This window comes from Cygnus olor, chromosome 17, assembly GCF_009769625.2.
Source record: "Cygnus olor isolate bCygOlo1 chromosome 17, bCygOlo1.pri.v2, whole genome shotgun sequence".
Taxonomy (NCBI): Eukaryota; Metazoa; Chordata; class Aves; order Anseriformes; family Anatidae; genus Cygnus; species Cygnus olor.
The window spans coordinates 12,611,444-12,636,509 of NC_049185.1; the positions used below are offsets into that span (position 1 = coordinate 12,611,444).

General features: G+C 44.8%; 1 protein-coding gene across 22 annotated transcripts in view; it reads right to left on the reverse strand.

Annotated features, from left to right (window-relative positions):
• KDM2B (lysine demethylase 2B) overlaps positions 1 to 25,066 on the reverse strand; it is a 113,606-nt gene that overhangs the window by 62,347 nt on the left and 26,193 nt on the right. For 15 of the 22 annotated variants that reach the window (XM_040577404.1, XM_040577401.1, XM_040577398.1 and 12 more), the window contains 4 exons: positions 21,927 to 22,105; positions 18,985 to 19,091; positions 9,842 to 9,935; positions 8,802 to 8,955 (listed from right to left, as the gene is read on the reverse strand). In XM_040577404.1, coding sequence (XP_040433338.1) covers positions 8,802 to 8,955; positions 9,842 to 9,935; positions 18,985 to 19,091; positions 21,927 to 22,105 — 534 coding nt within the window. Of the gene's footprint in view, positions 1 to 8,801; positions 8,956 to 9,841; positions 9,936 to 10,361; positions 10,640 to 10,710; positions 10,911 to 10,968; positions 11,192 to 11,646; positions 11,752 to 13,238; positions 13,375 to 13,407; positions 13,429 to 18,984; positions 19,092 to 21,926; positions 22,106 to 25,066 lie in introns of those variants that run through there. The other 7 variants (XM_040577413.1, XM_040577414.1, XM_040577416.1 and 4 more) reach the window with 7 other exon arrangements.

A 25,066-nucleotide genomic window follows, 5' to 3' on the forward strand; every position in this document is an offset into this window, starting at 1 on the left:
AAATGAAACACCATCAATGCTATTGTTCTTCAAGTGTCTGTTTTTAATATAACCCCACAGCAGCCTCTTCCCACAAATTTTATTTCCTCAGTGAAAATTTCACACTGGAGTGCAATCAATTTCATTTTTTCCTTTGCTCTTTGGGTTTCAGTCTCATCACACCTTCCCTGACCTCTCAACTCTGTCCCCATTAAATGTCAAGGGTCTTTTTGTTAACAGCCTCCAGACTTCCTCAGTAACAGTCCCAATATAACTGAGAGAAACTAGAAAAGACCAATCAATGCCTCGAGTCAATGCTCAAAAAAAACCCAACAGTGTCCCAGACATGACAAAACCTCAACAGAAAGTTTAATGAGCGTAAACGTAGTTCCAATGTTGTCCTTACAGAAAAGCTGGAAGAGGTGCAAACTGAAGTCTTCCCTAAAATACCTGAGACAACCTCTGGTTCTGCAGATAATACACTGAATTCCCTACTTATGCTTCTAAACTAGGTAGCTACTCATTTAACAAACAATTAGTACCTTCAACTGACAGACGCAAACTCCTGACTTCTGAACTAAGCATTAGGTCCTTCAAGACACACATATTTCTAGTAACAAGACTGAAAATATTGTTTTGTTTTTATGACACAGTTCTCAGTATTTTTTATGATACAGTTCTCAATAACAAAGCACTGAAATCCACCAGAAAGCCACCAGGAAAAAAGTTAAAATAAACCAGCGACCAAGCAACACACAGAAAGCCATTTACTGTAAAGCCCTTGGAAGTCAAGTTCCCTGCTCCTACCTAAAGCAGAGCATAAGACAATTTCCACACGTGGTTCAGGGATGAGAAAGGACAATGCCGTGGGTATCATCCCTTCATGGAGGAACAGTGAGGAAGCGTGGAGCTGGGCAAACAGCTGAGCCCCAGGGACACCCTAACATCTCCAGCAGTTCATTTGCTCCCAGAGGCAGGATCCAGCCCACAGCCCCTCTGCCAGCGAGAGGACGCAGGCCTGACAGAGGAGTCACCTGCTGGCAACACGGATCTTGGCCGCTTGGCTGCTGAGCATTCTTCAGTCACCCTGCATCCCCAAATAGTCTCAACTCGCCTGAGGAACACGGAATATGGAGACTGCAGAGAGACAAACACGAAGAGGTGTGTTCCAGGGATGCAGGACACTATGTGCAAGATTAGACGAAAAAAGATAGAGAATTGACAAGGTAGGAAAACACAGCAAGATTGGCACAGAAGCAACAAGGGAAAAGAAAATCTTCTGTTCTAATATTAACAAGACTGTGTACAGAGACAAACCGAAGACACCAGTATCAGAAGTAGGAGGAAAGAGACGAGCAGAAAGCAGGAAACACTTCCCATGAGCATTGTATCTTGTGGAAACGAGCTCTGAGAGCAGATAAACTTGGATGGCACATGCCATTAATTTCCACAGCTTCGATGCAAGCACGACTCAGAAATAAACTGTGAGGAGGACGAGCGCTCATTGTGACCACTTGCTAACAAATACACCCACGTCGGAAGCTTCCCAATTATGGAGGCTTGTAAAGAGGAAGAGAGACCTCCAGAGGTGTGTGTAATCCGTAAGACAACAATGAAGGCCAAGGGGACTGCTTTGATATCATCCACATCAACACACCCTGCGTGTCTCACCTTCAGCTACGCTGTTATTTTGCTGGACAGACTGACAGGTCCGTTGACATGTATATGGTCACATCAGCATGTATATGGTCACATCTGCTCACGTGTGTGTGAATGTTCCAGCTCTCACAGCAAAAACTTGCCACGCAGCCTCCAACAGAAACACCTCTGAAGGGAGAGTCATCAATTCTCTTCTCAGCAGCTGCTTTCCACTATCTACATCAACTCAGGTGCTCCTGCACAACCCTGCATGTTCCATGGGTCTGCGCGAGACAGGAGATAACATCTCTCCCCTTGGCAGCATTCCCAAACCCAGAAACATTCTCTCTCTGTCTCTGTCCCCCTCTCTCTCAAAAAAAAGGGAATGCAACACAGAATACAATACCACAAATTTAATTTCATCCTTAACGCTAAAAAAGCACTGGAGCGATATCAGAAGAAAGGGATTAAGGACAGAAAAAAATGCTAAAGTCAGAGGAGTAAGATATTGTTAATTTTTGGCTGAAAGACAAAAAAAAAAAGCAGCACCTGCTGAACATTATCTAAAGCTACTACTAGACTGTACAGATGTGACACATACTGTGTGGCCTCAGGGATGAGTCAATAAAGAGAAACCTTCCTCAGAGGTGACTGGTTTCGAACCAGCCTGTCGATAGCAGTTCCATTTGATCCCCGTTTGGTGAGGCCTAACCCAAACTGCAGCAGACGCTGCTGAACCAACACCGGTTGTCTAAGAAAGAGGCTAACGAGCAACTGAACATGGAACCGGCCATGGTGATCTTTCTTATTGCAGCTCTTGATGATTAATGAGCGTTTCTTCCTTCCCAAAACAATCCTAGCTTATGAAGTAAAACCAGCATTGGGCAGGAATCTTATTCAGGAGACTCAGAAATGCCCTCAGCTGGTCTACAGTTAGAAATTATTCCACTGCTCCTAAGGTACACTCGAATATTTAGATGTTATCATCTCTAGTAAATCAAGAAGGTAAAATTAACAGTAAAAAAGCTTTTCTTAACAGTTAAAAGAAAGATACAATCTCATTATCTTCTGAATTTTATAAAACAAGTATTAATAAACATTACAAACTTGTTAGAAGATTTCAGGGGCCTGTAAATTCCTGCTGTATCTTCAAGAATGGAATCATCCTTCCAAGAATAATAAAATAGAATATTAACTTATCAAGAAAGCTACAGGGCAAACAGACTACAGACTCCAGGCCAAAACCATGGTGCATCCATTTCCAGTAGTAACTGAACAGGTATTTTGCTCTGTGATATAGAAGGCATACATGTTTTCCTGTAATTCTACAGCAACTTGGTCTGGAAAAGCTAAAATACGTAAATAAATTAAAAATTTTAAAAAAAGGAAATCAAAAGTGACTAAGGAGATGGCCTTACAGCGAACAATGCCAGCAAACCAGACAATTTCTCTGAACTCTAAAGAATAATGATTGGGTCACAGTAGTGCCCACAACCAAGTATATCAAGGAAACATCATGCTTACATTTTAAGAGTAAAAAATTAATGATTTTTGTCCCCAGTAATACAAGTAATCCAGCAATTCTCAATCTTACGTAATTTGATAAGAATCAGGTAGAGCACTGCAGAGGAACAGAACTAAAATCCAACATTATGCTGTCACCTTCCATCTGAAAGTAGCCACTCGAGGCAAAAACTCTCTCTGATGCTCTCCGCTGATTTTCATCGCTTGGTCCCTAAAGGTTCCAGGCACGGAGCTTCCATTAATGTCAGTGGAAGCTCCTGAAATGGGAAAAGCGAACAGCAACCAAAAATAGCCAGGCAGCTATGCAGCCCTAGCACAACTCCCTACAAAAAAAATTTACCAGTCAGATTTTAATAGCCTGTCATTCTCCCTGACAGAAAGCCTCTGTGCTACCTTCTGGCCCCATTACACAATAATTCATCAAATACTGACTGGCACGGCGGAGGTGACCTAGAACCGCATGCTCGTAACAGGCAGAATCTTACTGATAACCACAGATACAGTATTTGAAACGCTCTGAGTCCTTGCTAACCACAGCCTGGAGTCTAGCACAGAACAGCCCTTTCCAGCTACTTTCCTTCCCCCAAAAAATGATCATCCAAGAAAAGTCATTATTTCTGTATTTGACTGCAAACCAGAACTGTGGAGCACTCTAATGTTACCATAATAATCATCACAGAACAATGAGAATATTTTGTTAGACCGTGGCTCATTTTTCATCTCTCAAGAAATTGAGAGATTATAATGACATCTTTCCATGCACTAGGCCCCACGGCGTGTTATAGTAAAGAACATAAAAAATAAAACAAAAACTGCTTACTCAGTGGAGGACGGCTAACTGCAGGGTGAAACACAGCTTTCCTAAGACAAGCGTGCAGCAACACTAGGGAGAAGTTTGGAGAGGAGGCGGAAGGAACGCCATGCCCAGCTGACAGCAAGTGACCTCACCTGGATTTTGATCACAGGAAAGCCTAAAAGCTCAGCACTAAAGTCTCCTACAAGATCTATTGGTCTGTTGGTCTAAGGTCTATTCAAGATTTGACCTACATCGGTCAAGTCTTGAAAATCAAAAATGCACGGTGACTTCTGTCCGGTACTTTACGGACCGTATTGGCCTATCACTTGAACTGCTCCTGCCCGATCCAAAGAACAGACAATGCACTCAAAATGGCCTGGCTACTTGATGATTCCCCCCCAGAAGCAGCTCTCTTGACTACCAGTTCACTCACACTACAACATCACATCTCTTCACTGTACTCACATTAACACCACAGATTTGGAAAGCCTGCAGTAAAAGACACCCGTACCAAGCTTATCCATAGTCAAGCCGACAGCAGTATCGGTAACAACCCAGAACCAGCTGAGTTCACCTTTTCACAATTATACACTTACTTCACAATATTAGCAACAGAGACAAATACTGCAAGACAGATTTCCCACAAGAAACTACAAGTAGGCCTGCTTTCGCATGCCCCGATTTTGCATGCGCAAACACTCTTGAATTTCAGGTACAAGCGCCTACACCAAGCATAAACACACACACACAAGAAAAGGTCACTTTTTTGGAAGAGAGGTATCAGAGGAAATTGAGAAAAAAGCAAACAAGCTTAGCATATTCCCAGCTACTGCAAGATCTTGTTTGTAGAGGACAACAGGGAAGGAGGAGAGAGACCATATCCCTGTCAGACCCCCAGCACTTACAATCAAAATGACATATTCAGCAAGACTAGGAGACTCAAAAGAGCACCTGGATTGAAAAAGGATCAATTTTTCATTTTGTGTATGCTTAATTTTGAGCTTGGGTTTAGGAAGCAACAGTGAAGTTTAGAAGTACACAAGAGGAATGAATGCGATGTTCAGAGAACCAACATGGGGAGGGAATTCCATGCCTAAAGCACCACTTGGGGGAAAGAAAAAAAAAAGTACACGGATAAAAGTAAGAGATGGTTGAGATGGTTTACAGAGCATGAAGAGCAGAGTGGCAGGTGAAGGGGACAGAGAACAGGTTCCAGTGAAGTTAAGCAGTGATGTAAAAGGAAAAAAATATTTACACTCAAAGGAAAAAGGCACTAAAGATAGTCAGAAACCAGGTAGCACATTTTCATTGACTTAGTGAGCAGTACATTGCAAGCAGGCTGCAGGGGGGCAATCAGGAGGTAATTGAAGAAGTGGCTGCATGCAAGCCAGAAACAAGTGCCTACAGAAATCCTGAGCAGAAGAAATCTGGAGGGACGCTGCTCAGTCCATCCCTGCCACAGCGATGACAGACACCTGAGTATTTTCTCCATAACCAACACCACAGCGGACTCCAAATGCTCCCACACTGCACATCCCCAGTGCAAACCATACACACTGTATTGAAGAACGCTAACAGCACAAACAATACTGGACGAGCTCTAGATTTGATTGTGATTGATAAAATTGTGTCCCTGCTGAGACAATAGCTGCACACTGAGATTATGGTTTCCTCTCCAAGACCCTCACAGCTTACACAGGAAAAGAGAAGCATTTGCTCTACAAAGAGCTTCTCTTCTGTCTGGCAGGCAGGTCCGGTACGCAGCGTCCGCTACATCACAGCGAGATGTGTTACCTCGACCAAATTTCATCCCCGTTAACAGGTAACCATATGAAAGTTTAAATTGCTCCTGATAAACACACACAGTACTAACACCCAAGGGCCACAGCATTCTTCACTAATAACTTGTCCTTATGCACGAAGACATCTCCCATCCTGGGAAAACAACAGATTTCTACAGGAAAATTAAAAAAAAAATCATTCGCTGACTCGAGTAGTTACTGTAGTTTCCTCCCCACTCTTGAATCTTCAGCTGCTCTCACCTCTTGAGCACACATCTGGCCATAAACCCCAACAAGTCACAACGGGATGTATTTCTCAACTGACAATTAAATGCTGACATCGGTTTAGATTGTACTGATGGAAAAGGCCGGGTTCCTAGTTAAATTATCACTTTACTGCAGACTTTACCAGTCGATCATCCTTGGCTCACCAGAGGGAACTGGTAAAGTGGGAGGTGAGAGCTGGTAACGGTGCATCACTTGCTTGGAGGAGTCCTATGGGGCCATGAGGAGTGCAGCTTGGGTCCTACACAGGGCACCGGACACAGCATCCCTCAGAATCCCAGCTCACTTCCCTCCACCCCATACTTAGGAGGGACTCCTAAAGCACTGCCAGATGCACTTTGACCCAGGACGACTCGCTACGCTGATAATACCTGGCTCACTTTCTCCTTGATACCACAGCTGTGATCGTGCCTTTTGGTGCTTTCCAGGGTTAGCAGCATAGGTAGAAATTAACTGGTTTAAACTTAATCCTGAAAAGATGAAGGTGGTGATGCAGAGGGAAATACCCCGAGGCCCTGGTGAGCGCTATAATTATGCCTTCTGTAAGAATAACTCCCATTCTTGTGCAAGTGCTTTGTAGTTTCAGGGATTTACTGGATCTACTGCTGATCCTAGATTGTCAAAGAAACCTTCCATCTCCCACAAGCCTATGATCTTACTCCCCCATGTGTCTTGTTACAGTCTTCTCTACCGACTTCATCCTTTACCCTGTGATGATATAATAGCATTGCTAGGACCACCCCCAAAAACGACTTGAAAATGAGAGCACAGCGGGAGATTTTATGCAAAAAGGCCCTTCACTGACACGTTCTCCATTCGCAGTCCAGCTGAGCACTAGCTGAATCACTCCACACTTTCTGAGACCAGACCTGTCATTAGAAGGTGTTTGCCTTGCGGCCGAGTTGAGGCTGGTTCAGAGGTTATCAGGCTCAATTAGAAGTGTGGGACACGCTGGTTTTACAGGCACCCATCACCAGAAGCCAAGCACTACCAACAGTTAGTGAGTGCATACAAAACACATTCAAACATTAACTAGTGTGATACTCTCACAAACCAGAGGGAAGAGGTCACAGGAACTGACCTGTTTTACAAGGCTATGCTCAATTTGCTGACCTGGAACAGCTTTTAACTAGGCATTTCCATGCTCTTAAAACAAATGGGGAAATATTATCCTTTCACGTAAGAAAGAGATTTGTGGAAAAGGTTTCTGACAAAATACACCAGAACAAAACCCTGGAATCCATGAGGTGCTTACGGAGAAATTATTCATGTATGCCTTTCGAACGTGGCACAGAGCCTAAAATGGCTGAGGTATTGGCATTTCTGTACTTTGGGCTTTCCTATGAAAACAGAAACCACAGTCAAAAAACACATTTGGAACCACTTCACTCCAGCCACCATGTTACAGTTGTGTCCCGTACAGGCTCCCACAACTTGCTGTGTTCCAACTGCTGAGCATGACTAAACTAACAGACAGAAAGTCTTATTCGTAGGAGGCTGCTCACAAGGGAACGAAGATAAATACAAAGATGCAGTAACGGGATCTAAGCAAACAGCACAGGCACACTCAAACACCTAGATCAAACAGTAACAGCACATCCTGACCTGCTTCAAGGGAAGACCTAATTCCTTTAATGGATTAACTCCTACACTCTCCAAGTCATTCTGCCTGTCACATCCCAGGCTGATTCTTACCAAATGCTTACCAAACATGCAAATTTGTGGCCTTCGGTTGATGCTACTAACACTCCCTAGTTAGCAAGAACATTATCAGTGTCTTCTCGTGACCTGCATTCTATCTGTCTCCAAAATTAAAAAAATATATATAATAATCTTATCCCCACAGAGTAATTCTAGAAGCTGAAGAACTACCGACCAGTCCTTCTGTCATGTAAAAAGGCTATTAATATTTATTTCCCTGGTAAAATCCGCTAGACAGAGGCAACATATTATACCATTATAAAGAAACTTGCAGTCCCATAATACTCAAAGAGAGTAAAGCCTGATATCATTTGAAATGAAGAGCGTTACAGATTGCACCATCCTTAATCCATTTTAGGCAGCAAAATAAAGGCCTAAAGCCACCAGCCTTCAAAGCAGCAACTATTTGGTTGCTTTGCAAGAAGAGGCTGAATCACGCAACGCAGCCATTGAGGTGGGCAGCAGTGTACAAACAAAGCACGGCTGGGCTCCTGCAAGATGCCTGGACTCAGCACAACCTCCATCAGACATAAGTCCTGAAGAGTTACGACAATAAAATGAAGTTGTTTCACCACAAAGCAACCCTAAGGGAACACAGCACCTGCTGTTCCATGTACTGGAATCTCCACCAGGCCCTATCAAGGACTCAATCCACCTCGGACCACAGACAGAGGCAAAGAAGTAGGTTCCTGAACCACAGGTGAAACTTGCCAGAAGAGTGCCAGAGACTTGACATCTCTGGTCACTGAATACATTAACACCAGTTTTATCTCAGAATAAGAAAAACAGAAAAGTCCCTGTCCAGGAAGACAAACAACATTAACAAAAGACTCCGATGAGAAGAGGTGGACTGACAGCCCCAGGGACCCAAGTCCTCTCTCCTTTTCCCTAGCACAGCCCAAGTGATCACTGTATACACTTCCTTAGTCTGAATGGGACAATTGCTGGGAAATCAAGTGCATTCAGCTCCTTGCCTTTCCTTTGCCCAGGAAATAAAGAGGTCAACATGGGGTTCAGATGTGAAGAATTGTTTCACAGACAACTGTTAGTCAAGCACAACAATTCCAGTGATTCCAAAACCAGCTAACAAACGATACCTGAAGGAATGAAGAACGTATAGCCTTGTTTGAGTTCAATTCTTTGGCATCTTTCCACCCTGTCTCCCAGAAAGATATCACTTTGCTTTCCTGAGAGCACCCATTCTTCATAAAGTTCTAGATTCTGCAGAGTAGGCGGAATCAGCCAGAAGATCTAAAAATAAAGCAACGATTTAACTATTACCAACAATCAACAAAAACACGCAACTGAAAAATTCTGAGGAGTTTATCGTGCGTTAGAGGAATGAATGCACAGCACCAAGCCTGCTTTCTGCATAAAACACGTGATTTCCAGGTACTGTACACAGAAATCCAGAGCAGACAGCAGCAGCAATTAGCACAGGGGCTGGAAATGTCAAGGTAACTGTCAGTTGTCACCTCTCTTCCGTGAAGCATCTTATTCAAAAGATGCCTGCACAGTTTACGTTCAGTTCAAAGCAGTATGTTGGCATAGCACAACTTCACTGGACACAGATGACCAGAATCTGTACCACAAAGTCGTTCAATCTGCTGTATTTACTTTAGTGCCCACCATATGCAGTCTACACTGGAATTAGGAAAAAGCAACCAAAAATAGCAAAGATGTGAACGTAGCCACACACGCTGTATATTTCAACATTTCTGTATTCTGCAATATTTCAGGTCGGGTATGGTGTGCACACTAAAGGAACACAGAATCTTTAAAAGGAAGCTCTAGCTACAGAAGGAGACTTATGAGGGCACTCTGACCCAACAAGGGTACACACAGCCATATACTCACTGCAAGACGCTTCTAAACCATGCAGCAATAACAAGCGTAAAACCACCAACAAATAACAGATTAGATATTTCAAATAAAGCACTTGCTTGTTTCATAAAGGTGAATGGTGTCCTTCTAGTTCAGCAAACCCCATGTACATCAACAAAGGTAAATGAAATAGACTGCTGACTGACTAGCCAAAAAAAAAAAAAGTGAAAGAGAAAAAATGAAAGAAAGCAACCCCATCCCTCCATAGCAGACACAGAGGAATAACAATAAATTTCAAACAAGGTTCACCTACCTTCCCCCCACGGAAAACGTGATACCACACTGAAGTGCCACCAAAATCAATATGAAAATCAGTGAAGCATCCTTTCACACTCATCAAACAGTACCTGAAAGCAGAGCGAAGGACAAAAATGAATCAGTCTGAAACAGTATTTTTCATGCCTTAATTTGCAGAGGTAACGTGTGATACTGTTTCCATTCACTCAAGTTTTTGCATTTATAGTACAGGTTTTTTTTGTCTCAAAGTAACTATAATTAGGTTTCTGCTGAAAAACGTGCATCTTGAAGTTTGAGTCTGCTGTTCATACAACTACAAAGAAAGCTTTCAGAGTTAAGGAATGGAAAAATAATAAAAGTTATGTTGTTCAGAAATATTTCTGATGCCACTGCCTATCCCTGGGGTGATCTCTTTAATGCTCTCCTTCGCACTGAGACACAACCTTCAGCAAAAGTTGCACACAAATTGCTTCAAAGAGCAAAGTTTTGAAAAATCTAATTTGCTTATAAATCCTCCCACACGTTTAATCACCTACTTGCCACAAATGCCATTTCTGCAAGGATCTGGGGACAGAAACCTCATTTGGCAGATTAACTCTTTTTTGTTCACATTTCTAGGCATTTCTGCATCAAAAGGCATAAAGGAACCAGCTGGCAGCATTGCTGAGTGTTATCAAATCCGCTATTTTTTTATGCCGTCTTGATTCAGGTTTTCAGAGCGGTTTAAAGTCGACATCGCTGGCAAGATACACAAGAGCGCTCATCTCGCTGCACGAATCTCAAGCCTCCAGCCACCATCTGTAACTAATGGCCGAAACACAGCCGCCCTTCTCACTATAGGCACCTTTGCAAACGCAGGAAACACACACCACTTAACCCACTAACCTCTTTTCCTTGTTCCGGTCTCCGTTTCATGGCTTTTTTATTATTATTATTAATTATTAGGTTGTTGGTTGTTTTTTCTTTTTTTGGTTATGGAAACAGTACCAGAAGGGGAGTTGGAGGAAAAAAACAAAAAGGAGAAACAAAACAGGTTTCATTTAACTGTGTCTTTTTCTCATCACAGTCAGGTAGGGAGAATCTCGGCAGTATGCAGGCGGCGTGCAGAAGTCCCTCTAGATGATAGGCTGGAAAGGACCTTACCATGTGTCTGCAGGAGGCTGGCAAATCAGCGCGGCGGTGGGCACATAAGAGCCCGCTGCTAAGCAACCACATCCCGAGCCCAGCTGACGGACCCGTGCGCAATGCTGTCATGAAGACGGTCGATTTGCGGGCTTCGAAAGGTCCTGCGCCTCCGTCTCGCAATTAAAGCCTCTCCTGGCGCAATTACGCCGCTCGCCCCTCGCCCGCTCTGGAATCCGTCCTCCTGCAGGAGCAGGAAGAGAGCTTTTTCCGCCCCTGGGGTATTTCAGATGCTTCAAAAATCACAGCCAGCCAAGAAGCTGTCTAGACTCTCAATATGCTCCATTTCAAAATATGAGTCCTTCCCTCCCAAATACATTTTTTTTTTATTTCTCCTTTTATGTTTTTTTCTCTACCGAGATGTTGTTGATTACAACTCAGACAGAAATTAAAAACAATAAAAGGAGCCCGGAAAGGAAGTTGCCTTTCTTCGAGCCAAGCTGCAAAAAGTCACAGATTGAATTATTGCTAATAAAACAAAAAACAACATGCAAGTTCGCAGTTTGCGGGCAGCGCTGAGTAGCATTGTTTTTCAGTAAAAAATTAAAATCCTTATGGAATCAATTATTTCCAGTTTGCAAAAGGTCAGATGTAAAATACATCACATTAACAACAATTTTCTAGGACTGAGCTACCTACCTACAATTACCCGCTGATATAAGGCGTTCTAAAAGGCAAAAATGGCCTTGCACGAGCCAGGTTTTAGTCCTCAGCAGCCAATAAAAGAAAGCTGAAGCTGTTGATCTGTTTGTATTCAAAGAGAAAATAGTGGGATTTAACCCCCATCAAATCAAAGCGTTTAAAAATTAGTTTTGTGAGAAAACACAACGGCAGAGAGAACTGTGAACACACAACTTCTTGTTGTTATTTTCCCTCTGGTTTCTTGAAACTCCTCTAAACACAATTTCCACCCCAATAAAGGTGGGTTTAGTGAAAGAGCCACATATGCTGGTTAACAAAAACCTACAAAGCATTTGGAAAGCAAACAGTTTTCCTTTCCATCCGCAAACGAGCCATTCCACGTTTAATTTCTGCTGTTCATCTAACAGGGCTGCTTTTGTCCAGCCCCAAGAAGCTAACGAAGGGCTGGGGAGCCTGAAAAGCGATCTTCCGCCATACAGCAACGTCCCTTGTTGCCAGAGCCTGGCACAATGCCTTTGCATTGACCTCTACAGCTTCCTCTTCCAATGTACACCGCAGTCACATGGGCCCCGCGCAGCTCCATGCCACGGCTAATCTTACACCGCTCCGCTCTAACCTCAGCGAGCGGTTTCTCATCGCTTAACAGCTGCTAATTCAGGGAACGGCTCAACTTTTCAGGTTTTCCCCTCACACACGCCCGCCCAAAAAAAAAAAAAAAAAGGGAAGAAAAAAAAAAAAAAAGAGCCATCACACAGCATCCATGTTGAAAGAAATCTGGAAATTACATCCCGCTGCGCGCCTCCAGGTCGCAGCTTCAGCGCCCTGGGCCGGAGCAGGTAATGTGGGTGAGAGGAGCACAACCCCAGGCGGCACACGGGCAGAGCAGCTTGTCAGACGTACACCCTGAAAGCACAGGCGACGCAGAAGGATGCCCCAACTTTAATTTTCCTCGCAACGGCCACCACATCCAGCCCCTGCACGCTCCACTTTTATCTCCCTGCATAGCGTCAGTTAGGGTTTTAAAATATGCAGCTGCTTGTAATCTCTTGGGGGGGGAGCTTCCCTTCCCCACTGAAGAGTTTGTTTTATGCTCTCCACCAGCCTGGAATCGTTCAGGTTAACGTACTGTTATTTTGGAGGAAGGATTTGTGGTGTGAGGGAAAGGGGAGCTTTCCCCCCAAAACCTGGGAGGATTTATTAGTTAGCGAAACGATGCGAGGGAACATGGAGTAACCTGCGAACTCGCACGGAAGAACAAACACAGAGACCCCCCGAAAGAGAGAGGGGGATGCTGCAAGCGAGGACAAACCGCAGAGCGAACACGGGGAGAGCCGGGCACGCAGAAACAAGGCAGAGGCAGCGCTCCGTGAGCGAGCGCGGCCACCACACTCCCAGGCAAACCCACAATGCACTCGCCACGCAGAGCTCCGAACCCGCAAGCAAACAGAGAAACAAAGACAGCAGCAGACACGCCAGGATGCGGACGCGCACAGGCGCAGGCACACGCGCAGGCAGGGAAATGCAAAGGCGCAACGCACATGCACATGAACTCGGGGGAGACGCGTGAGCACACGCAGAGGCAGCATTACCCTGAGCTTAGCTCCTTGTCTCTCGCAAGAGGCACAGCGCACCATACGGCTCTATTCCCTCTGGCATTGCAAGGGCTCCCCTGCCACTGAGCTCAGCCCATAAACCACTCCCAAACCCCAGCAGAGGCTTCTGTTTTTTGTTCGGGCCAATGAGAAAAGTATAGCTCACTCTTCCTTCCTCCCAGGAGCAGCGCCGGCTGGTTGAAATCCCTAAGCCTGAAACCGAATACCGCACACCCATGAGCCAGCTGCAAGTGCCAAAGCGGGGGAGAAGGAGCAGGCCCCGCTCCTAACGGGCCTGACCCCCCCCCCCCCCCCCCCCCGAGCAGCAGCAGCGCTCCCACACAGGGGCCCCCGTAACCGAAAGCCACAAATTACGCCGCCAGACAAAAGAAACCATTGTCACCCGGGAGACACTGCTGCTGGCCGGCCTGCGCCGCCCCCAGCCCCGCCGGGCCCCCGCTCGGCCTCCTCAGCCTGGGGCTCCCCTCAGCAGGGAAGGCCCAAGGGCCCCGGCCTCTCCTCATGGAAAGGGGCCCCGGCCCCCCCTCACCTCATGGCCCCAGCCTCCCTTCACGGAAGGGGGCCCTGGTCTCCCCTCAGGGCGGGCACCCACCTGCGGCCGCTCTCCCTGGGCCCCAGCGAAGCCCCACAGCCCCCGTCCCCCCCTCAGCGAGCAGCTCCTCCAGCCTGAGGAGCGAGCAAAACAGCACCTATCAAGATCAAGTAGTAACTAATCATTAAGCTCGGTGCGGTGCGTGCGCCAGGCACTTCAAAAAGCACATAAAAGAGCCGGTTCCTGCCCTGAGGGGGGTTACGATCTGAGTCAGCCAGAGAAAAACAACACACCAGATAACAGAAAGCCTATTTTCTGTGATGCACCTCAGCTTGCACCACAGATTTTGCGAAGCGGTGGCACCATCCTAGTCCCACCTTCACCCCATTCCCAACCAAGGTGCCAGTAAAACCCCAAGCCCCGGTGAAATACCAAGCCCCGGTGCGCTCACGATCCCCGCGTGCCTCCCGCTGCATGCGGGGACTTCGCAGGGAAGGAGTTATTTACATTCCAGCCATCAGATTTTGGCACGAGCAGCCCGCATAGAGGAACAGCAGAACTGCACCCAGCTACCATTTCAGGCTGCCTGCAAACCTCGCTGCTACAGCTCGCATTCAGCTAATGCTGGGAAGGTTACCTTTGAACTTTAAGATCCGAGAGGCCTCTCTTTTAATTGGAAGCTTAAATTTCTGAGAAGGCAGCGACGGGCGCGAGGAGACGAACCAACCTGCCGATTCGCCACAGACCTGGCCTGGCTGCCCTGTGAGCACGTGGAGCTGGAACAGCCTTCTGGTGCCTGTGCAAATGCAACTCATTTCTCCATTTTGTGACATGGCTGCTCAGCTTCAGCTTCACCACGAGCAATTTTCAATGCCAGCATTTATTTCAGTTATACGCATGACACCGCAAGTCCTCCAAGCTGTATACAAGGGAGGATTCGAGGCTAATGCATCGACTTGAAGACGTTAAATTCTATTTACTTTGCTAGCTTAAAAAGTTTGACTGAGAACTTGTGCTTACTGGCCCAATTTTCTTGTAAATAATTATGTCTGTAGAGCAGTTTTCTATTCAAAAATGGCACACAACGTGCATATGAGTATCACACACACATAAAACAGTGCCAGGTTGCACTGCAGGACCTGCAGACTCCCTCAAATCAAAGGGCGATTTCTGCCTCCAGAGGCACACCCTCAGCTTCCAACTAGACCACAGTTTGAAAAGCATTTTAGCATCTGCTTAGATCCATTCCTGCTTAGTAAAGAGATGAATAGAAAGGAATGGATGGCTGAATAACAGCCTGGCAGAGGAAAAAACAGGGCTAACACAGAGTATATAGTATCAGAGCAGCACCCTTCTGTGAACAGGTGGATATTTCATATAAAATACCCCATCCTTAACTGAAGGGCAGCAGCAATACGAAAGACCTATTACAGCAGTGCTTAGGTATTCTAATAGGAAGAATTCTGAAGGCAGAAAGCATGCTGCAGTGAGTCAGGGCTTCATCCTCATTTGCTCCCCAGTGCGAACTTTATCAAGTTTTCAGAAATGCCTGTTACTGTTTCTATAGCTATGGTGTCCTGGCACAGTTGCTATTTGACTGCCTCTGCTGTGCAAAGAGGCTTCCTGATCTCAGCAGCACTGAGCAGCTCTCTGCTCCCCAACATCTATCTCATGGCCCTGCACCTCGCGCAAACTGCAGAAGGGCTTTGCCCACGATCCCACTGCTATGATTTTTTCACACTTCTGCATTGCCCTTCGGTTGGCACAAGCATTTATGCAGCCATGTGGTGGTTAGGATGGCCTGAAAACTAACCAATTTTTCTTTATTTCTGAGTCAGTTTTCAGCCAGACCAGTCCCCAGTCCAGTTTACTTTGCAGCTGCACAACAGCATGTTCTAGCGATGAGGATGGGACAATGTGGGCACAGGACTGTTTTTTTCAGGGGCAATGCCAACTTATATCAGTTTGAAGTTTGTCACATTGCCGTCTCAGCTGGCCAGCCCCCTAATTTCTCCTGTTGTCTTATTGCTTAAGAGGTAGTACTTTGAAAGTTTTACATATTTTTGACATAAACTCTTGCCCCACTTAATTCAGTCCTCTAAGGCTCTCATTAGGAAAGTAGTCATTTACTTACAGATAGAAGTATAACCTTATTACCCTGATTTTTTATTTATTTTTTTTAAGTTAATGGTGCAAGTCCAAGTGAAAGCCAGGGCGGTCTCCAGCGCGTGTAGTGCTCCTAGTAACTGAAGCAGCGCAGCAGATGGAGCGTTCTCTAACTTCACTCCCAGCACGGAACTCGACGTGCAGGAGCCAAGACAGACATTTGTGTCTGGTAATGCCATCTGTGTCTGCAAAACCGCAACGCGCTCGCTGGAGTGCTTTTTGTTTGTAGGGAACACGTTAATGGTGGGTATCGCATACTGCAAACTCTTGGTATTATGAGAACGCTAAAAACAAGAATGAAATTAAACAATCTGATTGCTAAGCAATAACAGTCCGTATTAAAGAATATTAATATTGGCGATTCACATAAAAAGAATGGGTCACATGAAACAAGTGACAGCACTGACATTTAGCTCCATGATTGAACACAATCTCTTTAATAAGGGCTCGTGCCTTCTGGGTACTCCCAGCAATAGTTGGGACTGGTACCTCTACAGAAAAGGGTCAATCTGAATTTCCAGAGATGGAGAAAGCTAATCTCTTGAGGAGTTCATATTTAAACTGGGCAAGATCATGGAAGAGAAATCTCTTGAGTCACTAAGCACACAGAAACCACTTCCACCTCAGGAAGTCCTTGCCTGAACTGCACACAGTGGAAGTTCAGAAGTCTATTGAAGAGCAGCACCATTTTATACTCACACCGTTCTCACACTTCTCTCAGAGCAGCTACGACAGCGTGCAGCAGCAGAAAGGTTACCGAGCACCAAGCATCTTTGTCCCGATCCAGGACAACTTCTCTCACGTTCCTGGACTATCAAGGTTTGTTTTTAATTTTATCTTTGTTGCTTCTTCAGACCAATGAGAGTTTTGTGACACCACTGCTGGAAATCATCTCTCTAGCCTTTATGCTAGATGATGCTAGTAATCGTCATCTAGCATCATCCTCATACACCCTCACTCCAGCTGCATCACCCTTGCCTTTAATCCTCACTCACTGTAACTCCTTTCACCCACAACAAACTGTTTTCACATTTCAAGCACTTAGTCTTTCACTGATTAGCTTCCCTTTACCTATCACATCTACTAGTTTATCAAGCTGTCAACCTCCACCTTCACTTTGCCAGTTGACAGCAACCTCAATGGCTATGTGTCTGCTTCTTTATCAGGCATCCCTTCCTTTCTACCAGGCCATCCCCCACAAATGGGAAAAGCTCCATGTCAGAATCTGTTGAATTGCCACTTCTCTAAAATCCTCTTTGAAACCTACCATCTGGCATTTCATGATGCAAGTAGTGAACTGCAAGAATATACTCTGCTTTTTCTGCTAAATTCTGTTAGTCATGTTGTTACCTTATCCTTTAAAGCATCTCTGCCTTGTTTTGTTTACTTGCTGCATTTTTTGTCAGCATCTGGAGAATGCCTGTACTAGGAAAGGGACAGTTTTCCTTACTTCTTACCTTGTACAGTCCAGGAATCCTGAAGCCCTGAATCATGATTCTGTTTCTTAGTTTTAGCCTATTATAAACAAAGCATGTTATTTAGTAGACTAACCACTTGGGAAGCAAGTTGCCTGGGTTCTATTTTCTGCTCTGACACTGACTGATTGTGTGACCTTAGGCAAGTCACTTAGGACATTTCCAAATGCATGCATGAAATTTGGCACTCCTATCCCTATCTAGTAACCCTAACAAGCAGTTTACTTTTTCAGGATAGAGTACCTTTGATTTCCACCAAAATCAGTGGTGCTGATCACATCACAGGACAGGGCATCCCTCCAGTGCTTGCCACAGAGCCCCTTCTATTATGGAGACCTGCACCTTCCAGAACATTTATTTTTAGAGTAAGAGACTAAATGCTGTGTATCATTTTGTGACTGCACACTCTTTTGTATATGTTGGTATCAATCTATTTTAGACATTACAGTTTGGAAACAGTTCTAAGCGATTTGCAAAACGCGAGAGGTCGGTTCAACAACAGAGCCTGGGATGCTGCCAGCATTAGGTCTGGCCAATAGAAAATGCATCTAAACCAGAAACAGCAGTGAAGTCAGCTTAGGGCTTCCAGGATTAAATGCTGTTCATTGGCCATACGGGTCAACAGCTATTATATTATTAGCAGCAACCCCTATTTACCCTACAACCCCTATGAATGGCAGTGACAAAGCTGGGGAGAGATCCACACCTATTCAAAACGGACTGCAAGGTCATTTTGCAAAACATCTCTCAGCTAGTAACTTTTCAGCCATTAGTAATTTAGAACCTGGGAAGGATCTGAACCCAGCCCACAGAGGAAGGACTTTGAATCATATTGTGGGAGTTGTATGGCACATCTGCATCCCATGAAATGATATCTTTAGGGAGCACTTTTTGAGAATAAAACATAACAGTTCAGTTGGAAGGGACCTTTGTAGATCATCCTGTACATCTGCCCAACCACTTTAGGGCTAAACAAAAGTTAAAGCATACTATTAAGGGCATTATCCAAAGGCCTCTTGAACACTGACAGACATGGGGCACCAACCACCTTGCTAGGAAGCCTGTTCCAGTGTTTGACCACCCTTCACATCATTATTATTTCAGATCAGAGATAGCCTGCCGTTTCAAAACAATTGCTCAAAACTGAGAAATAAAGAAATAAAGGCACTTTTTGAAGGGATTTGATTAAAAATGTATTAAAACTGTAGATTACTTCTCAATTAAAAAATTTAGACTAAAATGTGTTGAGAACTTTTAAAATTAATACAGAGAACAAATAGAATATTCTGTTCCTAAAGAACTTCATCACAGGCTTTAAGAACATGATGTATCCATTATAAAGTTCTCAAATACAAAACTGTTCTCCTTCAAAGCTGGAGCAGTCTATCAGTATTACACAGCTCAAGCAGGTCAACCATATCAATCCCCCTTCCTGCTCACTGAAAAAAAAAAATAAATCATTATTTCCTCTCCTACCAGCTTTTAAGTTCAAAAGGAATTAAACAAGGAGGTCAAGAGGAAAGCATTTCGAAGACTTAAAAAAACTTACTTTTTCACTTTTGGGTATTTCATCTCTGAAATAGCATTGGTAGCATCCGTCTGTCTCTCCTTCAAATGCTGCGGCCACATATTATCCACCCAGTCGACTAAGTCCACCTGAAAGCCCCACCAAAATCAAGTGTTAGTCACTGAACACATGGTAGATATACTCCTGTTGGCTAAGACTTTAACAGCAACAGCAGCAGATCAGCAGCTGGCAGACACCCACAGACAGCAAGAACCTCGCCGCTGCGGTGAGAGTCCTTGGGACCCGGTTTGTTCGGGAGCACCACTTCATCACTGTAACTCAGCCCTGTGCAGCCTAGAGTAAGGGGGGCTTTGCATCTGATTTACTTGGGTGCAAATTCTGGCCTCTGGGCACCTGTGAGCACCACACACCTCTTGCAGCACCACCTGCAGTCTGTTTTCAAATACATTTTTGTAGCCAGTATCCTAGAAACTGCATTTATGAACATTAAAATACAAACAGAAAAGAGATTACATTGCTCTGATGCCTTACATTTCAAGGAACATTAACCCCATTGTTCAGGCCTAATTTTGATTTGGGTAATTACATTATCGCCTACCACGCATCTCCTTCATTGTTCTACTTTGGAATAAAATTCATCAAAGTTCTTGTCCAAGAGCCAAACTTTTAGGAAGCATGTGCAGGAGAAAACAGTGATTGCTGAGCTGTAAGAAAGACACTGCCAGCAAAATGAAGAGGAGATGGAAACTGAAGATTGTTCAGGGACATTGAAACAAATCTCCTTTGGGTGCCAGAGCATGAACTGCTCGCTCTGTCCATCGCAGCCACGGCAAGGACAAGCCCGAGACTCGTTCTTTGGTCTGTTTAACGATGGAGCTTGTGCTAGGTATCCATAACACTCCCTTCTGGTTATGCAAGTGGATCACGTGCCAGGTTTCAAACTGGGAAACTCCAGTGAAGTAGAGAAGTCCAGCCAGGCAGGTGCAGTGCTGCATTTGGCCACAGCGTGGCTGTACATCCTGAGCCAGCTCCAAAACTTTAGATGTGCAAATCAATCTCCACGTGTGGGTCTACAAGGATGTAAGTCCTATCCTAGGTGTTGGTCACAAAGCCGTCCTCTGCCTGTGTGCAGCAGGAACTGAGAAGTCCAACTCTGTCATGGGCAGCACCCAACTTACCATCCTGACTGCTCAGTCTTTTAAAAGGCCCAGATTATCGCAGGAACGCTGTTTGTAAGAGCCAGCCCAATGGCTTGTATCCCCAGAGCATCTTCATAATACTGCAGCCAGCACGGTAAATTCTTGCAGGCTGGGGCTGGCTTTCATCTATTTGTCTGTCTGCACCTGGTACTGTTGATAACAGACAGTACTTTGTGAAGAGGCAAAGGGAGATCGTGCTGTCAGTAGAAGTAGTACCAATTCCATTAATATCACGGTTGTATGTGAAAACAAAATTGATGGTTACTGCCCAGATTCTGAAATAATTCCCACTTCCTGAACTGCAACCCACAGTCTTTTACACAACAGGGAACATGAATCAAGTATTTCTGCCTTACGTGGGCTGAAAGAGCCCTGCAGCATTCAAGGGATCCACTCCTACCAAGGTAGTATTTGGTTAGTATCTGACCTTGCATACTGAACTTCCTCGCAGCCTCCGGCACCCTCTCTTCTATCCCTCACTTCAGTACCTAGCAGAGATGCAAATCTCTCTTTCAGCAAGATCCAAATATTGCTGCTTTTACAAACCACTGCGCACTCAGGCCACTTTAAATAGATATGAAATATTCATTTGCACGTGGTAACAGGTACCTAATTGCATTTTTCAGTCCTGAACACCCAGGAAATTTGCACAGATGTTTTAAAAGCTCAGTGAGCATGATGTGCTTGGAAAAACTAGGATCAGCTCAACACCATAAACTCCCCAGAGCACCTCCAAACTGCCCACTGGTGTCTGAATGACAGCAAAAACCTGCCCAAACTTCTAAATATGTGCTTAATATTCACGTTGTGATATGTGTGTAACAGAACACAAAAGCCTACTTAAGAATTACTTCCAGAAATCAGTGATTAGAGCTGCCATCTATTTTTGACTTGTTCAGGCATAAGTGTGGTGTTTATATTGTCTGCACAGGCAAGAGATGTCCCCAGTGAAAAAACTGCTGGTGTAACTAGAGTAGCATTTAGGAATGAGAAAAGTGTTTGAAAAAAAAGCATCATAGAGCTACAGTTTCAAACCCAGCAGCACCTTGATTGTCCAGCCCTAGGAGCAGATTGAGAGGGAAGGAGCAGCACTCATTCTGCTTTGAGAAGTTCCTTTGTCCTCTGAACAACCAGGACCGATATCCAAATTCTCTGCCAAGTGTCCTGAGAAGACACTTTGAAACCTCCAACGCCAATTCCTCCACTGCATCACTGTGTACTACTGAGCTGACACCCTCATCCTCACCCACACATGGCTATGTTTTAGTGATAAATGAAATGATCCGTATTAACAAGATCATGGTTTCACTGCCGGTGACTCCATCGGGTAATAAAGTCACAAGAGCCCTCCACCTTTCTAAAATGCACACAAATAAAATTCCTAGCTTTATATTTTACATTAAAAAAAAAAATGTTCTACTGTTATTTTGGATTAGGCTACGTTTGCACATGAACACCAAAAGACAATAGACAGGTATTTAATTTTGCAATTCCCCTAAATACCTCCACAAGAACTGTGTATCTGTACAAATTTCATGATTAAGAGCTCATCAGGTACCTAATTCCTGTAATTTAAATTCCACTGTCAAGGAGACCGGCTTTCTAGTTAGGTAAAAACGTGATCCTGAATGGACAAGAGTTGCAGGTGCTTCACATCACTTTGTCTCAAGTGCGCATCCCACAACTCCATGCTTTATTTCTTACAAAGCAGCTGGTGATTGGGAAGAAGCTGAAAACAAACACTGTCCTCACAGGATCCCTTACCACATTGGGGCGCTTGACGATGTTCTCCAGCTTCGTGTGACTGAACTCCAGGCTGATGACGTTGTAGAGTTTTTCGCGCTGGGCCTCCGGTGTTTCGTAGTACCTCACAAATTGAGACATGCTCATTTCGACACCTTTCTGCGTGTTCACATCCATCACATCCACTATCCGTCGGCTTCCTGCAAACACACAGAAACACTCATGAACATTTGTCTTTGCTTCGCTTTCAATGGGTAAATTCTCAACAACTGGAGGGCAACTGCTATTAGAGGACAAGAGACCAGCATCAGTCCCTCCACAGGTCCTGAGCAGCTCAAACAGTCAGCAGGGAACTAACCTGGAACCGGGCTGCGTGCTGAGTATGACACTGAGCAAGTTACCCGGTGTGTCTGCTTCAGAGAGGTGGAGAGAGTAGTTCCCTCCTTTATATAGATGGCATGAGCAGAAGTACATTAAAATCTATGAAGAACTGATATAAAATGGTAGCAGGGGGCATGCAAGACAAATAGCTCTCCAAGTCATACTCTGCAATTTTCTAAACATCCATATGCCTCTCAAGATGCTGTTGCTCATGTACAAAAATTATCCATAAAGAGCAAACTACCTTGCATAACTGGATGCTATAAACTGCTGAACACCTCATACAGATTGCCGAATATTCTCAATTCCAGTTGTTGTTAGTGGAGATGAAAGCAGTAAATGCCTCGCAAGATAGAGCCCCCACTTTGGATCTCCAAAAAAAAACTACAGGACATACTTCCAGCTTCTCGAGTGGCAGACATACAAGTCTCATTAGCACCAGAATGCTGAACAGCAGTTTTAGGCGAGCCTTCAGCTTTACACAGATTAATCCACAATCTTCTCTTCGGCCAACTGGAAGGTTTCACCTCTCTCAGAAATTTCATCATCCTAATTAGCAGTTCATTCACATGTGAGCAAAAGGCAGCCTACGAGAGACACGCCTCAGTTCCAGGAGAGAACCAGCAAATAAACTCACACCACTTCCAAAAAAATCACTCCAAAACAATTTTCATTGCTGAAGAAATAACTCTAAATAAATAGTGTTAAAACAAAATGGGGGGGCTACATTATGCCGTCAGAGGGAATTATTAACAGTTACAGCACCTGGCCTATTGCGTGCTGGGGAACAGTATTTCAGCAAGAATGATAGCTTGGATTTCATCACTCCATTAAAACCATCCTTAGCCACTGATAGCAACGACAGTGACAGATGTGATAACGATTGTGGAAAGGAACTCAAGACCATAAAGCTTTGTAATCAAAAAGAAAAATTTACACAGCGTAAATCTGGAAGAGCCCCACTGGCCCGTCAGTCAAACTCTGCCGCAACACCGCTGCACCGGGATTTGATTCCTCAGTCTGAGCTCAGGACTGTACGTAGTGTTGCCACCTTGAGGCAGGATGGGGAGAAAGTTTTGTTATGTCTGAAAAAGCACAAGAATCCTCACATTTGGTATTTGCGTGTTTGAAACAAGGCACATTAAATCTAGTTTTTGTTTGTTGGTTGAGTTTTATTTGTTTGTTTGTTAACTGCTAGCTTTACTACCTAGGGAGAAAGTCTGTTTTCTACTCAATAAATTATCAACTGCAGCAAAGCCCCGTTAAACAGTCCCTGAATTAGACACAGCCTGATTTCTCGCTTCCATGGCTGGGGGATTAAAGCAGGATTAAAGCAGGGGCTACAGCCCAGAGGGGTTAAGCACACTGGTACTGAAAAATTGTATTTGAAGGGCTGCACGGCAGAGTCTGGGATCTGCCATAGTACAGTGCAGGTCTGATCTCAGCCTTGCTGGAGACGACCTTGTACAGCCTCTCAATTATCCTTTCTGAAAGAAAAATCAGCAGTTACCTGATGAATTAAAAATATGGGGCCCGGCTCAATAACAGGTTCGTTAAACATGCCCAATTATCAATTACGAGCAGAAGAGCTAAGGTTCGAATTGGTAGTCTCTTGACTTCCGAATTAAAGAGCAATTTGAGGGGATGTTTTTCTCTTAAGCCGCAGTACTATCAAACAAGCCCGTGCATAATGATTCCTGGAGCACCGCTTGCAAAATCTGAGACGTGTAATTACAGGTTAACAACCTCACGCTCACTGCCCATTTCCCAGCGGTTCTGGCTTACCGCCGGCTCTTCCTCTCCTGAAAATATTCAGACGTTTCTATTTCTTCTATTTCCTACCCCCAGGAGAAGGTTAAATATCATCCAGAAGGAGAGGCAGGTGAAGAACGAGGGAAAGGAGCACACAGAGGCTGCGAGATCTCAGTTCGGGCTGGATTTCTGACAGTCTGCATGCGTTTTACATGATGCACCATCTCTGTAAGCCATTTCCCAAATATCCTGACTACACCAGGCCTGATACTGCCCACGGAGTCCCAGCAGCTCAGCGACCCTGGCAGCCTACAGCTGCTTACAGGGGCTGTATTCCTCACATCAGCATGTCACTGCACGCAGATCCACAGCTGGCAAAGAGCACCTCTTGCTGCTACCATGGGAAGCTCCAGTGCCCCATCTTTGGCTCTCCAGGGTTTTTCTTCCCATATAACTCTTGACTGGGGAGCATCCGGAGGGTGTGGGATTAAGGGGTGGCGTTTCCTCTGCTGCAGCTGATGTGACTCAGAGTTGAAGTGGCGATGCTAGGGTTCACTAGAGTGGATTTACTGCCTAGAGAAGAAACATCTTCCTCCCCTAAAGCAGCTTACTCATCAAGCACAAGTGAATCCCAAAGGATCACAGCCAGTAACCAAGAGACAAGCTAGGTGCCATCTTTGATGAGAGGCACAGACCAAAGCAGACAGGTGAGAGAAGAATCAGTTGCAGAGGTGCAAGCTGGGAAGTAAAATCAATTGGGAAGAGCTACTCTAGAACTAGGTTTCAATTATTTTAACCCTTTGTGATAGAATTAAGGGACACAGTTTGTTGTCTACAACCAGGAGCCAACCTTGAACGCTGAGGGACAGAGCCCTAGGAAATCTGCAAGCTTCATGAGAGGGTTAATTGTACCTAAAGGCTGGGGCTTTGACTTGCATGCCAGTTAATGCCTCCGGAGCTGGAGGGCATGGATTCTCCTGCAGTGCGCAGGAGACCACCTGTAAAGGATGTTAGACCACCTGTAAAGG